This window comes from Hydra vulgaris, chromosome 03 (assembly GCF_038396675.1).
Source record: "Hydra vulgaris chromosome 03, alternate assembly HydraT2T_AEP".
Taxonomy (NCBI): domain Eukaryota; kingdom Metazoa; phylum Cnidaria; class Hydrozoa; order Anthoathecata; family Hydridae; genus Hydra; species Hydra vulgaris.
This window is the reverse complement of record NC_088922.1, coordinates 41,047,501-41,074,885: the sequence shown is the minus strand read 5'-3', so window position 1 is coordinate 41,074,885 and position 27,385 is coordinate 41,047,501. Positions and strand designations below refer to the sequence as shown.

The following is a 27,385-nucleotide window of genomic DNA, read 5'->3' as shown; positions in this document are numbered from 1 at the left end:
TCAATAGACTTTTGACTATAGACTAGTCTATAATAGTCTAGTCTCTTTGACAATAGACTAGTCAAGCAATAGACTTTTGATTTGTAAAAAATTTTTAAAACTTTGCATCGAATTTAACTTTTTTTAACTTGTAATTTACTGGACTCCGCCACGGAGGTTCAAAGTTTAAGTAAAGGGTATTTTTTAGCATTATTAATTTTTTTTTTGTAAATTTGTCTTTAACACTTATCTGTTCTATAAAGTTTGAAAATTTTTCTTTGAGCTCACAGAGGTTAAATAGAAAGGGGACATTTACTCTAATAAGAGCATTCTATAAATGCATTTATATTTACTAGCATATCCAAGGTGGATCCAAATACCATATACAATGTCAGTCCATATACCATATGTATATATATGTAGGTCTTTTCTAATCATTCCTGAACGTATTAATCTCATATAATATTTGTGTATGTGCTCTAGAATTAATAAAGGCACATTTTATCGCATTCCATAAAAGAATTTTCACGACCGGAAGTAAACTTAATGTAATTTTTTCATAAATAAGAAAAACATAAAGCAGAATAATTTTTGCTGATTGCTTTTTCAATCCCATAGATCATAAAAACATCATAAAGCAGTCTTCCACACAGCGGATTCGAGTACCAATTTTAATTTTGTTTTTAGAGCATTAGAGCAGTATACTTATATCGCGACGTTAGAATTATTCTGTTCTATTTCCACATTTTTAAGTTTTCAGATAAAACGATTTAAAAAATAAAAACTTTATGAGACGGCATATGAAAACATTTTACTAATAATGTTTTTTCGGCAACTTTTTTTAATTTTAACTTAGGTTTCAATACAGTAGAAAAACTGAAAAAATAGAAATTCTGAGATTAATAACACTATCAATAATTCAATTTTTCAAAAAGTGGAGATAAAACAAGATGATTCTAACGTCGAGATATGTAAACTGAATAGAATAGAGCAACCATAGCGCATTAATTAGCGCGCTTACCTCAGAAGGTAGAGATCTGTGGTTCAACGTTACCTTTGGGCAAGTTTATAACATCGATAAAGAAGGAGGTGTGAACTTTTTCTACACCTTTTTTCACACATTGAACATTGAACAAGCAAGACGTTTTTATAAAGCCAAAAAGTTATTTCGTATTAGATATTATTTTATCATAAAATATATAATATTATTATTTTATTATTATATATATTTATATACTCGATATATTTATTATGGCAGTTACAATCGATCAAATAAAGAAAATGATGAAAAAAATGTTTAAGGAGTTTAAAAAAGAAACTGAAAGCATGATAAAACAACAAGAAAAGAATGTGTTAAACATTATAAGTAGTAGCACAAAAATATTATACGAGCGATTAAAATTGCAAACAGATCAAAACAATAAAAAAAGAGGTTGAAGATATTAAAGTGAGTCTAAATTTTCACGAACACTTAATAGATGAAAAAATTAGGTCTGTCGTTAATTCACAAGAGAAGTGTATAACAACAAGCGCAATTCAAAGTAACGAATCAGCATTTAATAAAATTAGAGGCAAACTAAGAGAAATGGAAGATCGATCGCGGCGGAACAATCTGAGAATTGATGGAGTTAAAGAAAACGATGGGGAAAGCTGGGAAGACAGCGAAATGAAGGTAAATAAAATTTTTGAAAATTATTTAGGTCTAGAAGGCATTAAAATAGAAAGGGCACACAGAACTGGCTAAAAAAACTCAGTTAAACCAAGAACAATAATAATAAAACTTCTGGACTTTAAAGATAAAATCGATATTCTTAAAAAGACCACTAATCTGAAAGGTAAAAATATCTATATAAACGAAGATTTTTGCGCCGAGACAGTGCAAATTAGGAAGAATCTACGAGAACAGATGAAAATCGAACGAGTGGCAGGAAAGTTTGCAACCATCTCGTATGATAAGCTGATCATACGCGATTGGGCTTCAAAGAAAAGTAATAATTTAATATCCTAGTATTTTAATTTTTTAATATCTTATATTCGTGATTACGAAATTATTTTATTATTTTTTCTTTTCAAAATGGATGACAACTTTTTATTTAATTTTAATAAGGAAAATAGCAGCTTTGATGACTATTTCAATAAAAAAAACATTGTAAGTGAATACTATTCAGTCCGTGAATCTACTCAATTTTTTAGTAAAAAAATAAATAATTTTTCAATTTTAAATCTAAACATTCGAAGTATTATTAAAAACTTTGATAATCTAAAACTATTATTGCATGATCTAAACCACGATTTTAAAATAATTAGTCTCACGGAAACGTGGTTAAAAAGCAATGAAAAAAATTGTAATTATGAATTAAATAACTACGTATCAATTCACCAACCTCGTAAAACCCACGTTGGTGGCGGTGTAAGTATCTTGTTTATTCACAAATCTATTAACTTTATATTGCGTAATGACGTCAATGTTAATGATACAGATTGTGAGTCGTTGTGCATCGAAATAACAAATAAAGCAACCAAAAATATTATCATTAATTCTATTTATAGAAAGCCAGGGGGGAATTTTAAAATATTTAAATCTTATTTAAAAAATTTTTTAAGCAACACCAACATAACAAAGAAACACGTTTACTTAACTGGTGACTACAATATAAACTTCTTAAATCATTCTTCAAATGTAATTGTTCAATATTTTTTAAATACCTTAATTCAACATGATATAATTCCAACAATAAGCAAATCAACCAGAATAACTAACACTTCATCAACATTACTTGATGATATATTTACTAATAATATTCATGATTGCCTCCTAGAATCTGGTATAATCAAAACTGACATAACAGATCATTTCCCAATATTCTTAATTACAAATAATATAACTGATAATCATTCTGCTTTAAAATCTACAATCCAAATGCGACAGATCAATGAAAACTCCTTGTTGCACTTTCGAAATCTCTTATCAGAAAAAATTGATTGGGACCTTATATTACAATCACCAGAGGCAAATAAGGCGTATGATCTTTTTTTGGCGCAGTTTTGTAAATATTACGATTTGGCATTTCCACTAAAAAAAATAGTTATAAATTCAAAATCACTTTTAAGCCCTTGGATGACCAAAGGTTTACTTAAATCATCTAAGAGAAAACAAAAACTTTATGAAAAATATCTAAAACATAAATCATTCACAAATGAAATAAATTACAAAAATTATAAGAAAAGCTCAACGACTATTTCCTTGAAGTTGGCCCAAATTTAGCAAGTAAAATCCCAAAAAACACCACAAATTTCAAATCCTATATAAAACCAACCAATATATCTATGAAAGAAGTTAGTTTAAATATAACTGAGGTGCGTAATGCGTACAATAGTCTGAAAAATAATAAATCCGCTGGCATTGATCAAATTAGCGTGAACGTAGTTAAAGCAATCTTCGATATCATATCAAAATTGCTAAAATATCACCTATTTTTAAAACTGGCGATAACACAATTATGTCAAATTATAGACCTATTTCTGTCTTACGATGCTTTTCAAAATTGTTAGAACGTATTATGTATGATAGGCTTAATAAATATTTAACCAAAAACAAAATACTGTATAATAAACAATTTGGATTCAAAAAAAAACATTCAATGGATCATGCAGTAATAGATTTTTTTTAGCAACCTTCGACATAATAAATAAAATTTACTCAAAAAAAAAAACATTCAACGGATCATGCAGTAATCGATTTAATAAATTATATATCCGATGGGTTCAATAATGATTGTTATACACAAGGAGTTTTTATTGATCTGTCAAAAGCATTTGACACAGTTTACCATGACATACTTATAAAAAAACTAGAACTCTATGGAGTATTAAACAATAACCTACTCTGGTTTAAAAATTACCTGTCAAACAGGAAACAATACATAGTGTATAAACGAAAATGAAACAGGAAACAAAGTTATAACTTGTGGTGGCTAATGAGTCTCAAAAAAAAAACTAAGCTCCATTAAATTCGCTATGAACCCTCCTCCTCCCCATTATAAGGCGTGTGGGGTAGCCTAGCTACGGCTTTGGTTCTACTTGTTAGCTTTTTTTTAGCAACCTTCGACATAATAAATAAAATTTACTCAAAAAAAAAACATTCAACGGATCATGCAGTAATCGATTTAATAAATTATATATCCGATGGGTTCAATAATGATTGTTATACACAAGGAGTTTTTATTGATCTGTCAAAAGCATTTGACACAGTTTACCATGACATACTTATAAAAAAACTAGAACTCTATGGAGTATTAAACAATAACCTACTCTGGTTTAAAAATTACTTGTCAAACAGGAAACAATACATAGTGTATAAAGAAAATGAAACAGGAAACAAAGTTATAACTTGTGGTGTTCCCCAGGGATCCATCCTAGGACCACTATTATTCCTGTTGTACATTAACAATTTATATTTAGCTTCAAAGACTTTAAATCTTATTTTGTTTGCTGACAACTCTAATCTTTTTTACTCAAATAAAAATATAAAAGATCTTTTTAAAATATTTAATGAAGAACTAATAAAAGTTAATGATTGGATTATTTGTAATAAACTTTCATTAAATGTACTGAAAACTAAATTTTTGTTGTTTCATAAACCTAGTAAGAGTGATCACCTCCCTCTAAAATTACCCAATCTCTTTATGAATAATTCAGTTATTAAAAGAGAATCAAATGTAAACTTCCTGGGAATAATATTAGATGAAAATATATCATGGAAATCTCATATTAAATCTATTGAAAATAAAATTTCCAAAAATATTTCTGTTCTATATAGAGTTAAACCATTTCTTAATATCAAGTATTTAAAAATTATATATTTTTCATTTATCCATAGTTATCTATCCTATTGCAATATTGCATGGGGAAGTAGCAACTATGGAAAGCTTAAAAAAATTTATAGTAAACAAAAAATTGCTTGCAAAATTATTTTTGGCGTTAAGAGAACTGCTCATGGAGAGCCTTTCTTAATGGAACTTAATGCACTCAATGTTTATAAACTTAACATATATCAAGTTATGCTGTTCATGTTTAAATCTAAACATGGTTTGTCGCCTAATATATTTCACTCTTACTTTACTAAAATTTCTCATAAGTACCCCACAAATTTTTCAAATGATAATTTTGTAGTTCCAAGATTCTATTTCAAACTCAGTTCATTCCAAATTCAATATCGTGGAGCATTTCTATGGAATGAATTTTTTCAAAAAATTAATAAAAATTTCGATCTAAAATATTTATTTTAAAATTTGATTATAAAATAATAAAAAATATATAAACTGAATAGGTTTTCATCTACTTTTTTTGTTTGTTTTTTTTTGTGAAAAAGTCATAACTTATTTTTTTTTTTGATCTTCTGACTTTTATTTTTCATTTAAATATGTTGTTATTGAAAACTTATGCTATTTTAATATCTTATAAGTTTTATAATATTTTTGTAGAAATATATATATATACTTTTATGTTTAATTTTTAAATTGTAATATTAACTGACGGCTTCAATGTTAACGGGGCTCGGTGATAAGACAGTATGTCTTCTTCTTGCTCCGGCCATTTATTATATATGTAAACGATTTTTCTCATTGTGAATAGTATTATACGGCAAAATAAAATTAAAAAAAAAAAAAAAAAAAAAAAAAAAACTTCCTTTCAAATGCTGTTCCGCGGTGCTCTGTAATAACACTGTAAGGACTTCATGGGGCACCTCAAAAAAATTATAATAATAATAAAGATATATATTTTGGTGTACTTTGATGATCAAAATGTTGACGTTGCTTCAATTATTATTTTTTTGGCCTTTTTTAATCCAAAACTTAAGTTTTGGATTATAAAAGTCCAAAAAAAAAAAAGATCAATAATCGCTTTTAAAGCAATAAACATTATACAGAGGAACCTCGTTAACTCGGAATCTAAAGGGGTATATATATATATATAAATATATATATATATATATATATATATATATATATATATATATATATATATATATATATATATATATATATATATATATATATATATATATATATTGTCTGACTTATTAAGCGAAGCTCTCTTTCTAGACAATGTATGTATTTTATTGATAGATATACAGATGATTCTCTTTTGTCAAGTTCTTTCAGAATTATAATTTTTTTTGTAATAGTTCTACTCAGTACAGTGGCTAATGAGTCTCAAAAAAAACAACTAAGCTCCATTAAATTCGCTATGAACCCTCCTCCTCCCCATTATAAGGCGTGTGGGGTAGCCTAGCTACGGCTTTGGTTCTACTTGTTAGCTTTTTTTTTAGCAACCTTCGACATAATGAATAAAATTTACTCAAAGATTAACCAAATCAAAGAAATCAGTAAAAATGATTTTAAATTGTTAAACTATATTTGACGCAAAAATAATTAATTTTCGAACGTATTAAGTTTTGCATTTATTCGACGTTTTTGAATTTTTATTATAACAGACATTATTAAATAGAATTTAATGTTTGGTTGTATGTTTAATTATATTTGACGCAAAGGTAATTTATTTTCGAGCGTCAAAAGTATAGAAATTGTATTGAAGTATTGGAGATCTTGTTATAATATGCACTTGTATGCAATTCAAAATTAAAGTTCCAGTAAGAGACGATTTTTTCCAAAGAAACCCCAAAAACCAGTACGAGTTAGTGAATGGTCCGACTTAACCAGGATACAATTTAGGCAGATGACTTTATAGTAAGTTGGTAGAGATAGTTCTAGTGAAAATTGAAATCCCTTTTGACTTAAAGTCCAACTTATTCAAGGTCCGAGTTAACGGAATTCTACTGTAGCATATATATATATATATATACATATATATATATATATATATATATATATATATATATATATATATATATATATATATATATATATATATATATATATATATATATATATATATATATATATATATATATATATATGAAAGAAACAACATACAAGATTAAAATAACTATGCTATATAAACTTTTTATATAAATTATAGTTATTTTGTTCAATTATTTTTTTCAAAAGAAATTGGGAAATATTTTACACCCAACGATTTGTTGTAGGTTAGTGGTACAAAAAACATAGTTTGATAGCACCCAAAACATATCTTCTTATTTGGGCCAAGAAAAATCTAGACTGGGACCATGTAGTATAGCAAATATGTTTTACAATATCATTCTTCCCACTGGGCATGCGTCGTCCGGAGATCGTTCGTCGGACGTTTTACGGACTTCCGGACGTCCATGAAACGTTTAAAAGACGTCACACGGACGAAGTGTGTCCACTAGGTTAAGCTTGTTCCTGGTAAGGTTCTTACTCTGTAAACCTTGACTATAATGATGGCAAAAACTCAAACATCTTGTCTACATCCAAAATCTATCAAGTTACTGATATTTATTTTTACTGTTTCACCAATTTTATCAAAAATTTACATTGCTTGTAACAAAAAAACACACCATTCAGCACCAATATCTTTAATGCAACATTATATTACAACAATTGTGATATAATAACTCATAACTCTCAACAGTGCTCAAGGTAGTGGGCTTGACTTTTAGCGATTAGTGAATGAAGTCTTTGTTTATCAATCTTATTGCAAATAAGTTCGATAAAGCCTTTAATATTGATTTTTTGTTTGATCAGTTTAGTTCTATCTGTGTATTGCGATTGGTTAGTTGTTACTTTTTTATTGTTATTGTCAAACTTTACTGTTAACAGTTCTTTAAAAGCAGAAAATACAATGACATAATTGGACAATTTCTGCATGATCTCTATTGCTAACAATCATTCCTATCAAATCACTATAGTCTTTGTCGAATTTAAGAGTATTGGCTAACAACTAAACATTCTAATGATAGGTACAGACACTGCGTCAGTCAACATCTTTTTTAGGAGCATTAAAAAAAAAATAATAATAATTTTTTTTAGATTTTAAACCATTAAACATTGGAAACAAAATTTTAATCATCAACTACAAAAATTAGCTGAGCTAACTCTTTCAGTAAATGACATTAAAGCTTGTTTTAGCATCGCTCTCCGTACAGATACTAAAGTATTGTTTAGATCATTTTTACATTTTGTTTCTAAAAATAAATTGTTTTGTTCGAACCAGTTTCCAGTCTCTAGACTAAAAAAAAATAGAAAAATTAAAACTAAAGTTTTTATTGAATTTTATTACAGTTACATCTTTTACTTTTAGTTTGTAGGAAAAATTTGTCTACCAGATTTCATGACATGGAAAGAAAAGTTAACAACCATCAACGAAGCCATAAATAATCTGGGATTAAAAAAATGCGAGAATACAAGTAAAAAAACTCTTTTTTTTTTGTATTATTATGTGTTTGTTTTATTTTTACCAATTATGAACTTAATTGTGTTGTAATTGTTTTTATTATGCTTAATCAGGCTAACTAAACACACACACACACACACACACACACACACACACACACACACACACACACACACACACACACACACACACACACACACACACACACACGCACGCACGCACGCACGCACACACACACACACAAAACACAAACACACATACACACACGCGCGCGCATACGCAAACCCATTGGGTGTTCGTGTCTCTGTGTGTGTGTAACACATCAGGGCCGGCCTTAAACATTGGCAAATTAGGCTGAAGCCTAGGGCCTCTGATCGGTGAGGGCCTCTCAGTTGTACAGGAGTTTTTAGAGGTTTTAAAGATTTTCTAAAGTTTGTTTGCAAAAAGTTATTTTTTATCGCAATTCCAAAAGAGATTTTATAGTTAAATGAATTCATCGAACATTTATTGAATTCTATTAACATTGATAGTAGTTTAAATTAAAAGAAAGTTTTATTACAAAAAGTTATTTTCATTGCAATTCCTCTATGGTTTTTATAGTGATATAAATTCTTGGAAAATTGGTAGATAAGTTGTAACCATACGAAAATTTTGTTTACGAAAAGAAAGTCATTTTTCATCGTAATTCCCAAAAGGACTTCATTGTCATCTAAATTCTTTGAACTTTGGTTGCTAGTTATCTATAATTTATTAAACGAAACTTTATTAAACTAACATATCGTATAAGAAAATTTTTCAGTTTTCACTAAAAATATTTAACAAAAAAAAAACTGGAGACAGAATGAATAGGATACACAATTATTTTCCAACTCGCCAAAATGTGGTCAAAGCAGTCAAATGGCTTTAGAAGAAGTGGTTAATATATCAGCTAATTTACAGGAAGAAATCATAGAAACGGAAGATACATGTTTAAGGGATGCAAATGAGAGTCGAAAAATCGACTTCAATTAAAAAGGCTTATGACCATCTTTGATTAGCGATAAAGAGCGTGTTTACTTGGTCAAAAAAGTATCTTTTCATGGTTCAGGAACAAAGTATCTGCAAAATGAGAGTTCTGAGAAGCGGCGTTTCTCTGTGAGATTTTTTTTAAGAAGTACGAAATAGTGAATGATCAGATCTTCATTTTATTCAATCCAACTGTTGTATTTTGTTTTTGTTGATACGACAACTTTGTTTACGTTTATTTGCAACTTATATACATAAACAAAAAACTCTTGAGGGCTAATTATATACCAAAATAGCCTATAAATAGCGGTAATAACATTACCTACGATAACAAGTACAACAATAAACTATTATAACAGCCATCCATTATCACCCCAAGAACTAAAGTTCTTAAGTAACATAATCTTTTAAATATCAGCTTTCTCTTTTTTCTGAATGACTTTCGGATCGATGGTAATAACTTATCAACGACTTCACTGTCTTTAGTTTCCTCCTCAGCGTCAGCAACTGTTTCTCTTACTTCTTCCTCCCCTAGCAGTAAAAATACCTAAATCTTCTAATTTAGACAATACATTGATAATATTTTTAACTGAAGCGTTTGTAGAATTTGAGGCAGGAGCTATTCTCACATCTTTTACATGTCTCTGTACATCGTCAATATCAACATTTGTGTTTGTTAGTATGTCGGTTACTGTATCAATTTTCTAAATTGAGGAGCATTTTGCATGAGCGGCACGAATGTATCTTTATTTTCCAATTGTATATCTTGTCGTAACCTGTTTTTCCATCCATGAACTGGTAGATGCCAGATGTACTTCTTTCCCCGAGTATCAGGTGCAGACTCATCTTGCGTTCCCATCATTGGTGTTGCATTGTACCAAAATAACGCTTGGAAAGAACATATTTGTGCCCTTGCAGATGTTCGTTTTACTATGCGGTGGTTACGCTCCACAATCCCATTTCCTGATCTATATGCACATCTATACATCTTTTTTACTCGCCATTTCTTGCTTATAATTGAAAACTTAGTTGATCAAAAAATCGCTCTATTGTCCAAAGTACTTGTGGTAGATCATGCTCTCTAAATACGGAATCCAATTGACTTGAAGGCATCTTTCTTCAAACAGCAAACCGCCTTGTTCCACAGTCAATAGCAACTCCTATTATCATGCTACTTCCATCACACCACAATGTTGCTTCATATTAAATCCATTTAGAACTGTATTTCCGTCTCACAGGGTCACTAACTTCCAATTGGCACAATATTTTGACCAACCATGACCGAGCTTGATCTCCAATCAGATCATCCCAAGTATCTCCTTGGCTTTGATATTTTGTAAAACTGAAGGCAAATGTCCATATATTGAAAAAAGTCTCCGTTGTTTTATTTTTTAATTTTAAATATTTTTTCGTTTCTAAATAGTTGCAAATCCAACACTCATACAGCGTCACTTTACTCCGGTCTTTCGGTTCTTAATCCCATGGTTTTAATCAACTATTTTCCACCCATGAGTCCATTTCTTCATTAAATTGATGTGTTCAACTGAGGTTTTATCTTGTACTGTGTGAAAAAATTCTTAAGTTGTGGTTTACCTTGTTTCCTTTTATATTTAGCAATCCAATTTGTCTCGTCATTATAGGCATCGATATCTTTGTCCTTTACACCTACATATTATTTTTCAGTATGAATTGAAACAAAATTCAATTTTTTCATTAAAAAAGTGCACTCTTCCATAGCGATTTCTATTTTATTCCATATATACTTTTTTAATCAACAAATAATTTATCAATGTACTTGTAAAAATAGATTCTTCGAAATCGAGTTCCATAGATGTGGCCCTCGATAAGTAATTAAGTAGTCCGATTTTTAGCGATGTTGACGTGTTGTAAACACTGTCAGTTAGAACTCTTAAGTGTCTGTTAATTAATAAGAAATGGGGCTGAAAACATGATGGAAGCATGTTGTTATGAATATTAAACATAAATAATAAATCTTGATAAATGTTTCAGGGAAGTTTCCCTTCATCAAACTTTCCAATCTTTTTCGCAATGGGTGCCATACTGCCAAAATAGCTTAGTACGACATAATAGCTTCATACGACACAATAGCTTGATACGACAAAATAGCTTGATACAACAACTTTGTTTTTCGCTTTTTTAAACTGTTTCTTTTACAATTTATATCCAAAACAAAAATTCTTGAGGGCGTTAGTATATATACAAAAATAGCTTGTAACTAGCGATAATAAATTACATCAACTATAATTATCATAAAAAGTATAAGAATAAACTATTGTAACAATTATCTATTATAATATACAACAGCAAAAACTGTGCAGTTTTTGCTATCGATTGTTTTCTGATCAAAAAAAAAAAAAATCAAGCAAGAGGAAAATACCGATTGGAAAAACGTGTCTAGTGTTTTTGCTGATTGTGAATTGTCCATGAAGCACATTTGTGCCATCGACGCTTGATTTGAACAATCATTTAACAAGAACCATTTCAATTCTGCAGTTTGTTTCAGAACGGAATTTAACACTTCGTGACATTATGGATCAATTGTTTCATCCAAACAATGAAAATTTTTTGGAACTTGACTGAATTGTTAAAAAAACACGATTCTTACATAGAAGATTATTTACGCCATATGTATATAAAAAAAGGAAGTTCATGATCATTACATGGGAAAAACAATTAAAATGAGGTAATTAGTCTGGTTGGTGATACTACCTACAAAAAATTATAAATAATGTTCAAAATTCGAAATTCAATAGTTTTGGACTGCACATCTGATACTGGTCTCCAAGAGTAGGGTAGACCGGGGAAATGCCGACACACAAGGCAAATCCGACACCCTGATCTGTATATGTATTTTGTGAGTAAAGTGCTGTTGTATAGTGCTGCTACCTGGCGGACCACACTAAAACTAACGCTCAGTGAGTTTTATGCGAGTACGCGTACTGCTTGTTTTTCTATAAATAAATAACTAGTTTTTGAAGTCTTCCATGTTAAAACTCCTGGATGAACTGAGGTAAGATTCTAATTGTTAGTATTTCTAAAAAACCGTTTAGTTAGCTAGAAAATACATATTAAAACCAACATTTTGGCATAGCCGTTTTAGGATTTGGAGCAAGCAGTAGTTTGTAGGCTTGGGTTTCTGCCATCTCGTTCCGCCGGGGTAACGCCGACACACCACCACGGGGCAATGCCGACAGGTGTCGGTATTGCCCCATTGTTTATAAAATATTTAAGATGGTCCTATACTAGACAAAATCGAAAAAATCATTTTTTCAAAAATTACAAATTCTGAAATTTCAAACATTCTACATTCCAAATATATACAAATCATTATAATAAGTTATATTTCAAATACTCTAAAATTGTAAGTTTTGTAACGAAGTTGTAATTTTTCCTAAGCAACACTCCTAGCAACGGATTTTTTATATTAAAAAAAAGCTATTTTAGAGTTTTTCGCTATTATGCACTAGTCTAGTGCCACTAGATTTATGACACTATTAGAAACATTAGAGCCAGTAACTGTTTCCTGTTTGCTTAACTTAAGAAAGTAATGACTTGCAAGAACAATTTGCATGTTTACAATTATTACTTATAGAATAGCCTCGTGTTTAACTTTATTTGATCTAAATGATCTAATTATTTGTTCTGGGAAAAAAAGATCTAAGAGGAAAGTTAGGTGTTGCAGGATATTTAAAAATATGTGTTTGAGAGAAAATCAGTTTTCTACTTCATCAACAGTTTCTCATAGCAATTAAAACTTAAGCATTATTTTAACATTAATTTTTCACTGTATGCATTATAGCGATCAAGTTTTGTTTGCTATAAATTATATATATATATATATATATATATATATATATATATATATATATATATATATATATATATATATATATATATATATATATATATATGTATATATATATATATATATATATATATATATATATATATATATATATATATATATATATATATATATATATCATGGCCTACTATATTCACGGCCGTATATCTTACATTTGTGAGGGGGAAATTAAGAGGCCGATTTTTATTGAAAAAATGGCTGCAAAGAATATTATATTTTTAAAAAGCAGCTCTATTAATTTTTACCTTAAAGATCTTCTATGTAAAAGCGGCATTTATTTTTGTTACATATACCTTTTAAGATAAAATAGATATCAAAGATTTAAAGACATTTGTGTAATATTTGTTGGAGAATTGTCACAGAAATTATTCAAATCAACATACATTTATAACTATGTATATTATATTTATTTATAATATATATCTGTATTCATGTATATTTTAACGCTTTAAAACAAATGTCAAGAAGTAGTTTAAAGAAATCAAACAAAAGGTAAATTTTATTAAACTATATAAACAAATGCAACTGACATATTAGCAATTTTGATTTCACTTTTTTCTTTGCCTCTTTTTAAATGTTTTTAAGTTATTATTGGAAACCAAATCTTTCGATAGTTTTTGTTTGTTATTAAAAAATACATTAACAAGAATTTTTGTTGAAAACGTGATTCCCCAACTTTCATGATTTTCACAAACAAATTTGCTTTTTGGTGCATATTTATGTAACAGATATGTTGATGATTTAATGACTGGAATTGATAGAGATAAAATTTCATTCTCAATTAAATCCAAAATAGCAAATACACTACAAACAAATTCTGCAAGCTGTTTGGATGGAACAAATAGTCCACCACGTGACAATAGAGATAGATAAGAATTATTTTCAAGATCAATGTCTCCAGCTTTCAAACATGCTTTGCAGTTTTCGCATTTAGACCTTTTTGACAATTTTTTTGCAACATAGCCTGCTATAGTTATTGCCACTTCTTGACTATTATAATCAAGGGAACTTTCCATAATTTCTTCTATTCGATTTTCAAACAGTTCATCAAGTATTGTCAAGGAAGGATGAATATCTGGTAATAGATTTTCTTCCCAGAAGTTTATATGCTCCTTAATTAAAGAACGACATGACAAAATTCTTTCTGAATTTAAAACTTCTCTTAAACTTACAAGAAATCTTCCCCCACTCATTTGCCTGTATTGTGAGAAACGTCTCTCAATTGGATCACTTTGTAAACGAGCTGTCATCACATAATCATATCCATCATTCAAGAGCTCCTCAACAAGCAGTGCTTGAGCACGTAAGGTATTTATAAATGCTGAAGCAGTTTGAGTTGTGAGGGTGAATGCAGGTGAAAGAGACCACTGATTGATCCAATCAGCCAGAGCTTGGTAAAATATCATTTTATTGTCTCCTAATACAATAGCATTGCCAATAATATTTGGTGAAAACCTTTGTTTAGAATTAGCAATTGTCCACCAAGTGTTAAAAATAGTTAAAAAATTTGAAACATCTTTTCTATTTGGATAATAGCTTTTTGAAGCTGCAATTGTAGTTTCATGTATAATTGCTAATGCAAGTGGAGCACTTTGTTTATTATTTCCAGGATGTAATGCCTCATATGTGAGCTTTGGAGCTTTTCTAATTTTACCTTTCAGATCATTATCATTATGGTAAATCTTAAATAAATCATCCCAACTAATATACCCTGATGGACAATCAATATTGATATATGCATTATGGTATTTAAAGTCTGGAAAAACAAATTTTTTACCATTTAATAAATTATTTCTAAGGTTTTTGACTAAATGCACACTATCATAAAACAAATATGTCTTCTTTCCATGATTCTGTGGGTGAATAATAAAATATTTTGATTCAGACTTGAACATTGCAACTAATGATGAGAATGCATTAACGTTAGTGGAATGATTGTCTGTAACTATACCACGCACAGTGAACCCTGCATCTATTAGATTTTTAAGGTTGTCAGCAATTTTTCGTGATAGCCAATTTCCAGAGAATGTGATTTCTGGAATTGCTTGAACAATAAAAGGAATAGATTCTTTTAGTCCTATTATCATGAATGCGACAATTCCTTTGTACAAGTTACCTTCTTTGTCAGCACCAACATACTCTCCTCCTTGATATTGTGCTGCTTTTTGTAAATACATTTCATCTATCATCATAATACAATCAGGAGAAATTTTTCCTTTTTCACGTAGAAGTTTTAAAGCCTTTATAGAATCGATACCTCCTTGTTGAACTTTATTTAATAATGATATTGATGGTAAAGGGAGCTTTTTAAGTAGTAGTTTGTATGCCTGAAAAGATGTATATCGTAAAAGTAATGCATATCGAATCATCTCTGCTGAGTATGGTGGCCTGCCTTGTGGCTGATAAAGCTCTCTATCTTTAATTTCATCTAAAATAGTGTCATGATTTTCTAATGTGTAGTTTCTCATATACGAAGGAAAATTTTCTAGCATACTAATTTTATTAAGTTTTGCATTATGTCCTTTAACAAACCAACTCGGTAATGGAAGTGGCGTTCCTTTGTATTGCAAACGTACATTTAGGTCTACATCAACTGTTATTGATTCTAATATAGTTGGAAAATATGTCTGTTCATTAAATACTATATTATAAAATACAACACCTTTTTCAAATCGTTTAAATTGAAACCCTGGTGGTGCTACTGCCTCATTCAAATTATGTACATTTGTAATGGTATCATTTTTTTTGAACATTTCTAACTGATCTTTTTGGAATATTCTCAATTTAGGAGGACTTCGAGAAGTTTTTAAAACTGGTAAAGATGATTTTTTTTGCAAAAGTTCACAAGGATACTTAGAAGGAACAGGTTTTAAAAGCCAATTCAGGGTGGATTTATCACCTCTAATTATATATTTATCTTCAAAATGAAGTTCACATAAAACAGAATGTTTTGTTGGAGTCCAATCTGAACGATTAACAAATTTTATCCAAAGTTGATTTAAGTTTTGGTCTGTTGGAAAATGAAAAGATGCAATTTGTTTGTGTTTGTTGCTTAAGTATCCCGATGTACATTTTGGTGCAGCACATTTGTTGACCATTTTTAATATAAGTTCTTTAAAAGTTGGTAAATGAAGATAAGTGAAGAAAAATATTTTTAAATATAATATTTAAGCGTACTTTGTGTATAAAACTTTCAAAACCGGCCTCTTAATTTCCCCCTCAAAAATGTAAGATATACGGCCGTGAATATAGTAGGCCATGATATATATATATATATATATTAATTTGTTTGTATGTTTATATATGTTATTGTTGTTTTCTTCAACATAAGATTTTTTTTACACGGTGCAATAAATATCTTGTCATTGCTTTGTCTGATTTTGCTGAAATTTTAAGGACTTGTTGCATATATATGCATTCACCTTACCAAAATAATTTATGTCAACGAACCGGTTCAAAAATGGCGGTGTCTTTTCCAAGCCTTTTTGTAGCCCAAATTTTCAATAATCTGTTAAATCTTGAGATTTTGGCAGGGTTATTGCAATTATATGTTGTTAAAAATTTGTGAAAATTTCATGATCATACCTTTCTTGTTTCACAAATTGTTTATTGCAGCGTGTAGTCCTTATTTTGAGTCCATGGACCCAAAAATTTGACCCTATTTTTTTTTTCACTTTTATAATTTTTACTGTGTTTTAAACATAAAATGCTATATCATTTCTAAAAAATCAAAAAATTAGAATGTGTTTTAAACTTTTTGGGTTTTCTAGTATAGGAACACTTTAAAACAGTTTAAAAGTGTTAAAATATTTTATTTGTATTGCCTTTCAGATGGTGAGATCAAAAAAAACACACCGAGAGGGGTAAATAAGACGAGGAAACTTTAAAAAGAGCATTTCAACTTGTACAAAATGGCAGATCCGTAAAAAGTGTTTCAGATGAATTGGGGATATCCAGGATAACTCTATACGACCAACTAAAATCGAATTCTACAGCTAAACCAGCATTTGGCAGAAAAACGGTATTTACTCCTGAACAAGAAGCTTTGCTTGCTGATCACATCAAACAACTATCAAACCAGTTTTTTGGCGTAACCCTTACTGATTTGCTTTGACTAGTCTTTAACCTTGCTGACAGGTTAAACATTGAAAATAGTTTCAATAAAGTTTCTAAGATGGCTGGGGAAGATTTGGTGGCTGATTTCAGAAAAAGAAACCCAACTTTGAGTTTAAGGCAGTCCTCGGCAACAAGCCTCAATCGAGTTCTGGCATTCAATAAAGCTGAAGTTGATTTGTTCTTTGCTAACCTAGATGAGGTATATAAGAAACACCAGTTTAAGGCGACAAGAATATTCAATATAGATGAAACGGGTAATATTCAATATAGATGAAACGGGTTTCAACGGTCCAAAAACCCGGTAAAATATTAGCACCAAAGATATTAGCCAACATCAGGTGGAATCCATTACAAGCTGGGAGCGGGGGAGAAACATTACGGTGGTCTGTGCTGTCAGTGCTTCTAGAGGATTTATCCCACCAATGTTTATCTATACCCGGAAACCAACAATAGAAGATCCTGTGCTATTGGTGTTAGACCACAGTCACATTTCTCTAGAGAGTAATGAATTTTGCAGAGTGAATCACATTAATGTAGTTTCTATATTACCCCATACGTCGCACCAGCTACAGCCTTTGGACTTATCATTTTATGGGCTTTTGAAAAAAGGATTCAACATACAGTGTTAAAGATTCTTAAGAGCTAACCGCTTCCAAAAAATAACAGTGTACGACATTGCTTCCATCTTTAACAAAGCATATCATAAATATTACAAGCCAGAAAAATTCAGTGGTGTGGATTTTATCTGCGAGAACACGATTCAACAATCAGTCATAATCAACAACGAAAATGTTGATGAAACCAACATGGAATATATTCAAGATATCAATCTGTCTGCCGCTAAGCACCCAGAAATCACCGATGAATCGGCTACTGAAACTCGACAGCATTCAGGGTATCAGAAGGTTGTGCGTAAGAAAACTGCTTGCTTGAATTTAACAGGGATTTATGCTAATCCAGAAGCTGGTTCTTCAAAGCAGGACACAGTTCTAAAAGCTGTTCCATAACCTTCCCAAAGCCCAACATTTTTCAAAGAAACTCTGGAATATTTGTCACCCCTTCTATCTTTGTCAACAGATAATAAAGATGATCGCAATAACAGAAAGCAACACTTCATAATCATGACAGGAACCCCTATGAAAGCAGTTTTGGAAGAAGTTAAAAAGAAAAAAGAAGTTAAAGATGTAAAAGCCAAGCTTAGACTAGAAAAATTTATGGACAACCCCAAGGTGATACCAAAAGTCAAACTTAAACTTTTGAAGGATAGGTCTGGTAATGATGGAAAAATCGTGAAAACTAAAATGAACACCCATCCTGAAAATAAGTCCGCAGCTAAAAGAAAAACAACAAAGAAGAGGTGTTGTAGACAAATTTCTTTTGAAGAATCAAACTTCTGAGGAAAATACTGATGAAACTAAACTATGTGATGATGACGAGCTTGACGACGGGATTGATTTATTTTCAAATGATACTGAGATGTGTCTAGTTTGTGGTGAATATGGAAAAAAAACTAAACTCTGGTATTGTTGTGTCAATTGTGGAAAATGGGCGCATGCAGATTGTAGCGGTTATGATTCCCTGACAACTATATTTGTGACTTTTACCCTACTCATTAATCTTCGATTTGAAAAAGGTTTTTTTTGTATCTCAAAGAGTTAACCTGTCTTACTTTGTTATTATCAATTATATACTACGTTTATTTACTCTATGTAACAATAAAACATGTTTGGTAAAATAATTGACTTATTAATTACTAATGTCGGTATTACCCCAAAGTGGTGTCGCAATTACCCCGATGGCTGGGGTAAAATACCAACACTGTGCTTAAATTACGAAAAACATTCATGTAACATTTGCAATGTAAATAATTTTAAAACATTACATATTAATTTGTTGCAGAAAATTAGGACAAATCTTTAGGTACTTTCCCCAAAATCGTAACTAACCTAGAAAAAATTATAAAAATCAAATTGTATTAAGGTGTCGGCATTCCCCCGGTCTACCTAAGTGAATGTGAATTTGCGAATATGCAACATTGGGATTAGGCCAGTAAAAATTAATATATTGTATTGTGAGATTTGTACCTGTCAATTACAGCACTGGCTCCGGAAGCATGTTTACAAAAGCTTGAACATCTGAATTTAAATTTGCAGAACTAATTTTTTAAAATTTGTCTTTAATTAAAATTTTGGAGACATGGTGAAACCTTCAATAGTAACATATACACGTTTTGAACTTTTAAACTTGCACCAAATTTATCTGACGCTTAAACAGTCAAGTCTATTTTCGATACACGCTAGAAATGCAGAATCAACTGTGTGAAAGCTTTCATTATCAAATGGAAGCAGTGTACGATGCATAGGTGGAAGTGACTGAAAATGCTAACAATCCAAATGCAAGGACCGAAGCAACAGGACTAACAAAAAAAAATCAAAAACTTTCTTTTTTTTGGTTGTTTTAGCCATCTAGTACAATTTATTGTTTCAAATGAATACCATTTGCAATTTGATGCAATCAAAAAACATGTAGTTTGACATTGCACTGGGATGTATTATCTATGTAATATTATATGTATTATTAGTAAGTGCAACCAAGTTTATGTTAAAATACAATGAAAATGGATTTGTATCTGCATGAATTTCATTGACTCAAGAATTAGAAATGGAACCTGACCAAATCAAACTTCTAGCTGACATAAGCTTGAGAAGAAAGAAAGCGCACAAACAGTTCAATTATGAAAGCATAGATAAATCATCGACAGTTCCAAATATCGAGTTGAATTTTTTATTGTTTGTTAGATCATGCAGATACGTCGTTAACTACACGTTTTGAGCAAATTGAACGTCACTTAGCTCTTTTTTTATTTCTGCGCAATATAAAAAAAATTTTAGAATGATTTGATTTAATATTTATTAGGATCTAAATGTTTATTTTAAATCCTCGCAATATTTAATACTGTTTCGTCTTCGCATCCCTCCCCCCTCCCCCTCATACACACACCTCAACCCTCTTACAATTCGGACGTTTTTGGATAATCTCCCGCCTCTCATACCTGCTAATGTAATTTGCGGAAGACCCCCTTAACCCCTTTGGACATCTTTTGAACGTTAAAAACGTTCAAAAAATGTCCAAAACATTTAAAAGACGTTTAAAATACGTCTTTTTTACGTCCCTTACTCACTGGGACGTTGCAGATTAAATATGTTGCGATTAGATATGATTAGATAGAGGAAAAAAGGGCGAATAAACTGTTACCTAAATAATGAAAACAAAAACAAAGAAGTTTAAAATATACATTACATGTTTTTGACGTTGCAGATTAAATATGTTGCGATTAGATATGATTAGATACAGGAAAAAAGGGCGAATAAACTGTTACCTAAATAATGAAAACAAAAACAAAGAAGTTTAAAATATACATCACTTGTTTAAATAAACAAACCACGTAATATATATAGCCTATTTATAACTTAACTAAATCAGGGAGAGTGACCTAGTAGACCTAAAGAATATACTATTAGACAATTAATAGATATATTATTTTTTTACTAGCCTTTTATCACCATTGATAAAAAAAATTTCTGTTCATCATGGTGTAAAAAGTAATATTTTAATTTAGCTTTAAAAATATTTTTTTTATTATTACAAAAAGGGGTGTTTAGTTTATTTCAATGTTGATTCCATTCCATTATTACCGTAGAATAGTGAATTTGGACACTTTTGGACACATATTATAAGTGTATTATATTATAAGTTATAAGGCCTCAACAAGAATTACTTGCAGAATGCCTGCTGTTTGCACCGAATAGAGTAAACCATTCATTAGATATAAGGGGCAGCGTTTTGTTAAGACAGCTGTGTATAAACAAATAAGATTCAATTTTAATTATATCAAGTCACTTTATAATATAAAGTCTATAAAAAAAAAAAAAAATCAATAAAGATAAAGAAAGAAAAAAATAAAAAAAATAAAAAAATTGACATATTATAAATTTAAATCAATCTGGAAATTTAATTTAAAAACAAAACAAAAACAAACAAACAAACAAAAAACAGCAAAACACTAACAATTTTAAATAAACAAAGAAAAGAATTTCAAATTAAAAGAATAACAATTTTAACTATTATCATTAAAAAAAAAGAATGAAAATGAAAGAAAAGAAGAAATTAATAACTGTAATATTAAAAGAGGATGATTTTAGTTAATTTAACTTATTTGTTTACACTTAAATTTGTAGTCATTTGTTTTTATGAGGCACCACCTCCTTTTGTAGACAACTCTTCCATAACGTTGAATTTTACTTGAGAACAAAAAGAAAGTTTGAGTTCAGTATAAATTTGCCTAATCCAATTCTTGCACTCATAACTGACAGCCCCACATTTTAATTTCATTTTGATCAATATTGGAGATGGTAGCTTTGTCTTTAAAGGCAATGATATGTATACATACATATATATATATATATGTATATATATATATATATATATATATATATATATATATATATATATATATATATATATATATATATATATATATATATATAGATATATATACATACATATATATATATATATATATATATATATATATATATATATATATATATGTATATATATATATATATATATATATATATATATATATATATATATATATATATATATATATATATTTATTGTTATTAACATTATAAGTTGTTATTGTTCAACAAAAACATGGCGCCTTTTTGACATTCATTTTTTGATGTAAATTTGTTGAAAATAGATTATAAAAGGGTTTCAAGGAGATATTATGTGTTTGTTGGGTATTATAATATGATTTCCTTTTTTATTTGAATGTTTTCCTTTGTTATGAACAATTTATACTTTTTTCTTGACTAAATATTTGTGCGTGTGTGTGTACACTCACAAACAACATGCGGTTGAAAAATTTCTATTTATTGTTCTGTTTATTTATAATTTTTTAATGATGTATTTATAGTCATAGCACTTTTATTTTTTTTTATATGATTGTTGATATTAAGACTATTATATTAATTAAATCGTTACTTTTTTTGCAGTATTTCTTTTTAATTCATGGTAGTTATATTTTGTCAATATATAACTGTTTGTAACTTTTCTGTTTGTGCATTTGTTTTTTAATTGTTGTTTTGAGATTATTATTGGTTTATTATTGTATTATTATTATTTATTATTGTTTATTATTGTTTATATTGTTATTTTATTATTGTTATAATTGTTAATTTGTCATCATTATTGTTATCATTATTTTTGTCTCATTAATGTTATTTCATTGTATTTACTAAACATTAGTTTTTAGTTATTTGTAAATGACCTTGATTGTATGATCGATCGATTGTAAGATCTTTTATCAAAATATAATGATTAGTTTGTTAATTTGCAGTGCTTTGCAAAAGAGTCAAATGTAGATAAAATCAAATAATTATATAGGTAATATAGAAATAGTAATAAAATTTTTTAGTAGAAAACTCTTAAGTTTTTATTGCTTTTTTCTGCATGACCAATAGGTGTTGCACATATATTAAACTTTGACTCTATGATAAAAGACTATATGTTAGAATGAAATTAACCCTATTAGACAGATTACTATTGTTTTTTTTTTGTTTACAAAATGTCTTAACTTAAAAAATAATGACAATAGATCCGTTTAACTTAGCAGAGATATTGATATAATGAAATATAATACCATTATATAATAATATATTATATAATGGTAAGTCTAGGCTAATTTTCATCTAGTTTTATACCAAAGTAATTTACAAGTTTTTGCCATTTAATTTAATTTTAAATTGCTGGTCTGCTATTTGGCAAAGACTTTTAAATAATGTTAAATTTGTTTTCTTAATTTTAAGGGACATTTTGTTGGCATTTTCTAAAAGTCTGTTGTAAAATTCTGTATATATATATATATATATATATATATATATATATATATATATATATATATATATATATATATATATATATATATATATATATAAATTAGTAAAAACATATACAGTGGCAGCACAAATTAAGGACAAATACAGCAGAAATAAAATCACTGCAACTTTTATCCAAATAATTACCAGATGAAAGCGTCATAGCTTTCATCTGGTAATTATTTGGACATAACATTTATTGATCTCTGTTGTGTTGACACGTCAATATCTTTGCACTTCCTGTTTACCTTAGCAACAAGCACATATTTTTTTAGATAAATTAATATAACACATTGGAAAGTTGTTTATCATATCTTAAGCATAGGAAACAAGACAGTAGAGGTAAGTGATGTGCCTTCATTGTGATATTAATGTCATCATTATTAATTGGTAGAAAATATGTGTTCATTGTATTACCAATCACATATTGAGTCAGTATATACCATTTAAGGTCATTTAAGGTCATCTAAAGCCCAATATGGTTACTGAGAACCAGTAGTCAAGGGTAACTATTGAGTTTTAAGGCATTCTCCACCAAGTTTTTTTACTTTAGCCAATATTTTTGTGTTTTATTAGCATCTGCTTCCATTTTGACAGCTTCACTATCAGTATTAATATTATTTTGTCTTTTTTAGTTTAATTTAATGATCTCATATCAGTATTTTTTGTTGCAGAAAAAATGGTAAAATATCGTCGCTTGTCCCAGGAAGAGCGCCTCCGTGCTGTTTTCATGGCAGAAAATGGTGAAAATTATAGTAAAATTGCAACAATTCTTGGTTCTACTGCAAGCGGCATCAGGAAGATTGTTAAGAAATATCAGAATTCAGGTTCTACAGCAGACAAGGCACGTTCCGGAAGGCCAAAGAAGACGACGGCTCATACCGATTGGGTGCTGGTCCGCATGTCACTTCAGGATCGTCACCTGACTGCACCACAACTAAGCCGGAGACTGTTGGAGGAACATGGAGTTAATTTGGCCTCCAGAACTGTGCGGAAGAGACTACAAAAAGCCGGATTAAGAAGGTGGGTGGCAGCAAAGAAACCTTTGCTCTCTGCCGCCAATGTCCGGCGACGGTCGAGGACTGGAAAAACGTTGTTTTTTCCGATGAAAGTTAATTTCAACTATTCTGTAGGGCAAAGATTGTTAGAAGAAGAGTTGGTGAAAAGTTTAAAAAAGATTGCATTGCACCAACTGTGAAGTATGGCGGTGGTAGTGTTATGATTTGGGGGTGCATGTCTGGACATGGGGTAGGGCAGTTGTATCAGTGCATTGGGTATATGAACCAAGGCCAATACATTGGGGTGCTTCAGGACTCAATGCTACCATCTGCTGATACTCTGTTTGGACAAGGAAATTGGTTTATCTTCCAGCATGACAATGCGCCATGTCATAAAGCAAAGAAGGTAACCAATTTCCTTTGTCAAAATGGAGTGGACGTGCTCGACTGGCCTGCTCAGAGTCCAGACATGAACCCCATCGAGAATTTATGGAGTGTCATGTCTAAGAGCATTGAGGGAAAGAAACCATCCGATTTGGATGACCTGTGGGTATTGTTACAAGGCGCGTGGAACAATATCCCACAGACAACAATCAATGTCTTTTTGCCTCAATGCCTAGCCGTATGAGGTGTGTGATTAAAGCTTGTGGATACCATACCAAATATTAATAAAACAATGTTTATTTTACATATGTGTTCACTCTGTATGTAGTGTTCAATAATTTAGATAAGAAAACATATATCTCTTAAAATCTCTTTCGTTAGAACCTATATATATGTGTGTGTGTGTATATATATATATATATGTTATTAATATGTATATATATATATATATATATATATATATATATATATATTTATATATATATATATATATGCCTCTCTCTTTCTCTCCCTCTCTTTTTATATATATGTGTGTGTGTGTGTATATATATATATATATATATATATATATATATATATATATATATATATATATATATATATATATATATATATATATATATATATATATATATATACATGGTAATCATAATAAATAAAATGATTTTTTAATCCTTTTTAAGTATTGGGTGGTGATCCCTTTAGTTCTGGATGCTCAGGAGGTAAGTGTTGGTATATTTCTTTATTTTGTTTAATATTTTATTATTTCACTAAATATTTAAATAAATTATGCATTAATTATTGTAATTTTAGCATAAATTGAATATGCTTATGATGAATTGAAAACCATGTTTAATTTTTTTAACAGGTGAAAGAAAACGTTGCAGCATAGCAGTTGAACTCATTAGGAATCCTGCATGTATAATTATGGATGTAAGATCTATAATTAACTAGCATATTTTGGTAGAAGGTTAATAGATTAATATTAAAACAAACTGTGATAAACACCAAATTTTAAAATTTTAACCGTTAATTATTAATTATTCAAATAGGTTGAAAAACTATAATTTAAAAAATTTTTGATAAGAAGTATAAGGGTTTTTTTTGTTTTTTTAAAGGGTTTTACTAACATAAAAGTATTTTTTATGTTAACAAAAAATTTTCAGGGTTTAACCAATATAAAAGTATTTTTTATGTAAACAAAAAATAAAGACTTTAATAAACCAATTGTTATGGAAAAGTTTAAGACAAACTTGAGTCTAATATGAAATCTAAAAATTGATTTTGATTTAGGAACCAACTTCAGGGTTGGATTCATCAACATCACTCAGTCTGATTAAAACTCTAAAAAGACTTGCAAAGAATGAGAATCGTGCAGTATGTATGACTATCCATCAGCCATCTAGTCCTGTGTTCCATATGTTTGATAAATTGCTGCTTTTATGCAATGGAAAGGTATGTAAGTAGTTATTTCTAAAAAAAAATTAGAATTAATTTAAACATCTAATTTCCCTAGATTATACTAATGGGGACATTTTTTTATATTCCCATAAAAAATATTTTTTTTACTCTTTTCATACTTCCTATGTTTTTTGTATTTTTATTTTTTTGTCTATTTTTGTTTATACATATTTAAATTTAATATTTTGCTATAAACTTTTTTTCATCTATTTTTATTATTTTTGCTTAATTATTATATATTATATTTCATATTTTTATTCATTTAATAAAAAAAAATGAAGATTTATAGAAATATAAGAACATTTAAATAAAAATGTAATCCAAACTCTACTCTGCCCTCACCCAATAGACTATGTAGCAAAGTTCCCCCACATGTTCTATATATATATATATATATATATATATATATATATATATATATATATATATATATATATATATATATATATATATATATATATATATATATATATATATATATATATATATATATATAGATCTATAGTTTGTTGTCTTTGGGAAGAGCGGAAGGTAAAAAGTGATTCTTACGCCAACACATACGTCACTTTTAATTACTTTTGACTTTCGTCCAACATTTGCGTGTTTGACGAAAGTCAAAACCATTAATTTAATTACAAATTAATAGTTTTTTAAAAAAACCACAAAAATGCAAATTTAATTGACCAGAATGCTTTTAAAAACATTCTGAATGTTTTTAACAATATAAACAATGTTTTTATTTTCATTTTTTTTAATAAAATGTTTTTATTTTCAATTTTTTTAATAAAATGTTTTTATTTTTATTTTTTTTACTGTAAATCATGCGCGGAGTGTTGGTACATGGACTATCTTATAGCCTGACCTGCAACGGAGTGCTGCTACATCGACTGACAAATAGCCTGACTTGCAATGGAGTGCTGCTACATCAACTGACAAATAGCCTGACTCACAACGGAGTGCTGCTACATCGACTATCTTTTAGCCTGACTCCCATGGAGTGCTGCTACATCAGTTGAGGGTTTGGTTGGGGCAGGCAGTCTATCAAATAATAAATAAAAAAATTCCGGTTTTGCATTTTAGTTTTCACTTTTTGTCAACAAAATACGGAAGAACTTTCTGACAACCGGTTAGGGGTTATATATATATATATATATATATATATATATATATATATATATATATATATCTATATATATATATATATAGTAAAAAACTAAATAATTATAACACTCGATTTATTTAAAACATTACTCAGAGTTTCACGCAAATAGCGA

The 27,385-nt window shown here is 29.1% G+C and overlaps 1 protein-coding gene across 1 annotated transcript in view; it reads left to right on the top strand.

Moving 5' to 3' along the window:
* LOC100201429 (uncharacterized) overlaps window positions 1-27,385 on the top strand; it is a 94,599-nt gene that overhangs the window by 13,934 nt on the left and 53,280 nt on the right. Inside the window, exons 3-6 of the mRNA XM_065793232.1 lie at window positions 8,224-8,329; window positions 25,334-25,372; window positions 25,519-25,583; window positions 25,944-26,105. Coding sequence (XP_065649304.1) covers window positions 8,224-8,329; window positions 25,334-25,372; window positions 25,519-25,583; window positions 25,944-26,105 — 372 coding nt within the window. The remainder of the gene's footprint in view (window positions 1-8,223; window positions 8,330-25,333; window positions 25,373-25,518; window positions 25,584-25,943; window positions 26,106-27,385) is intronic.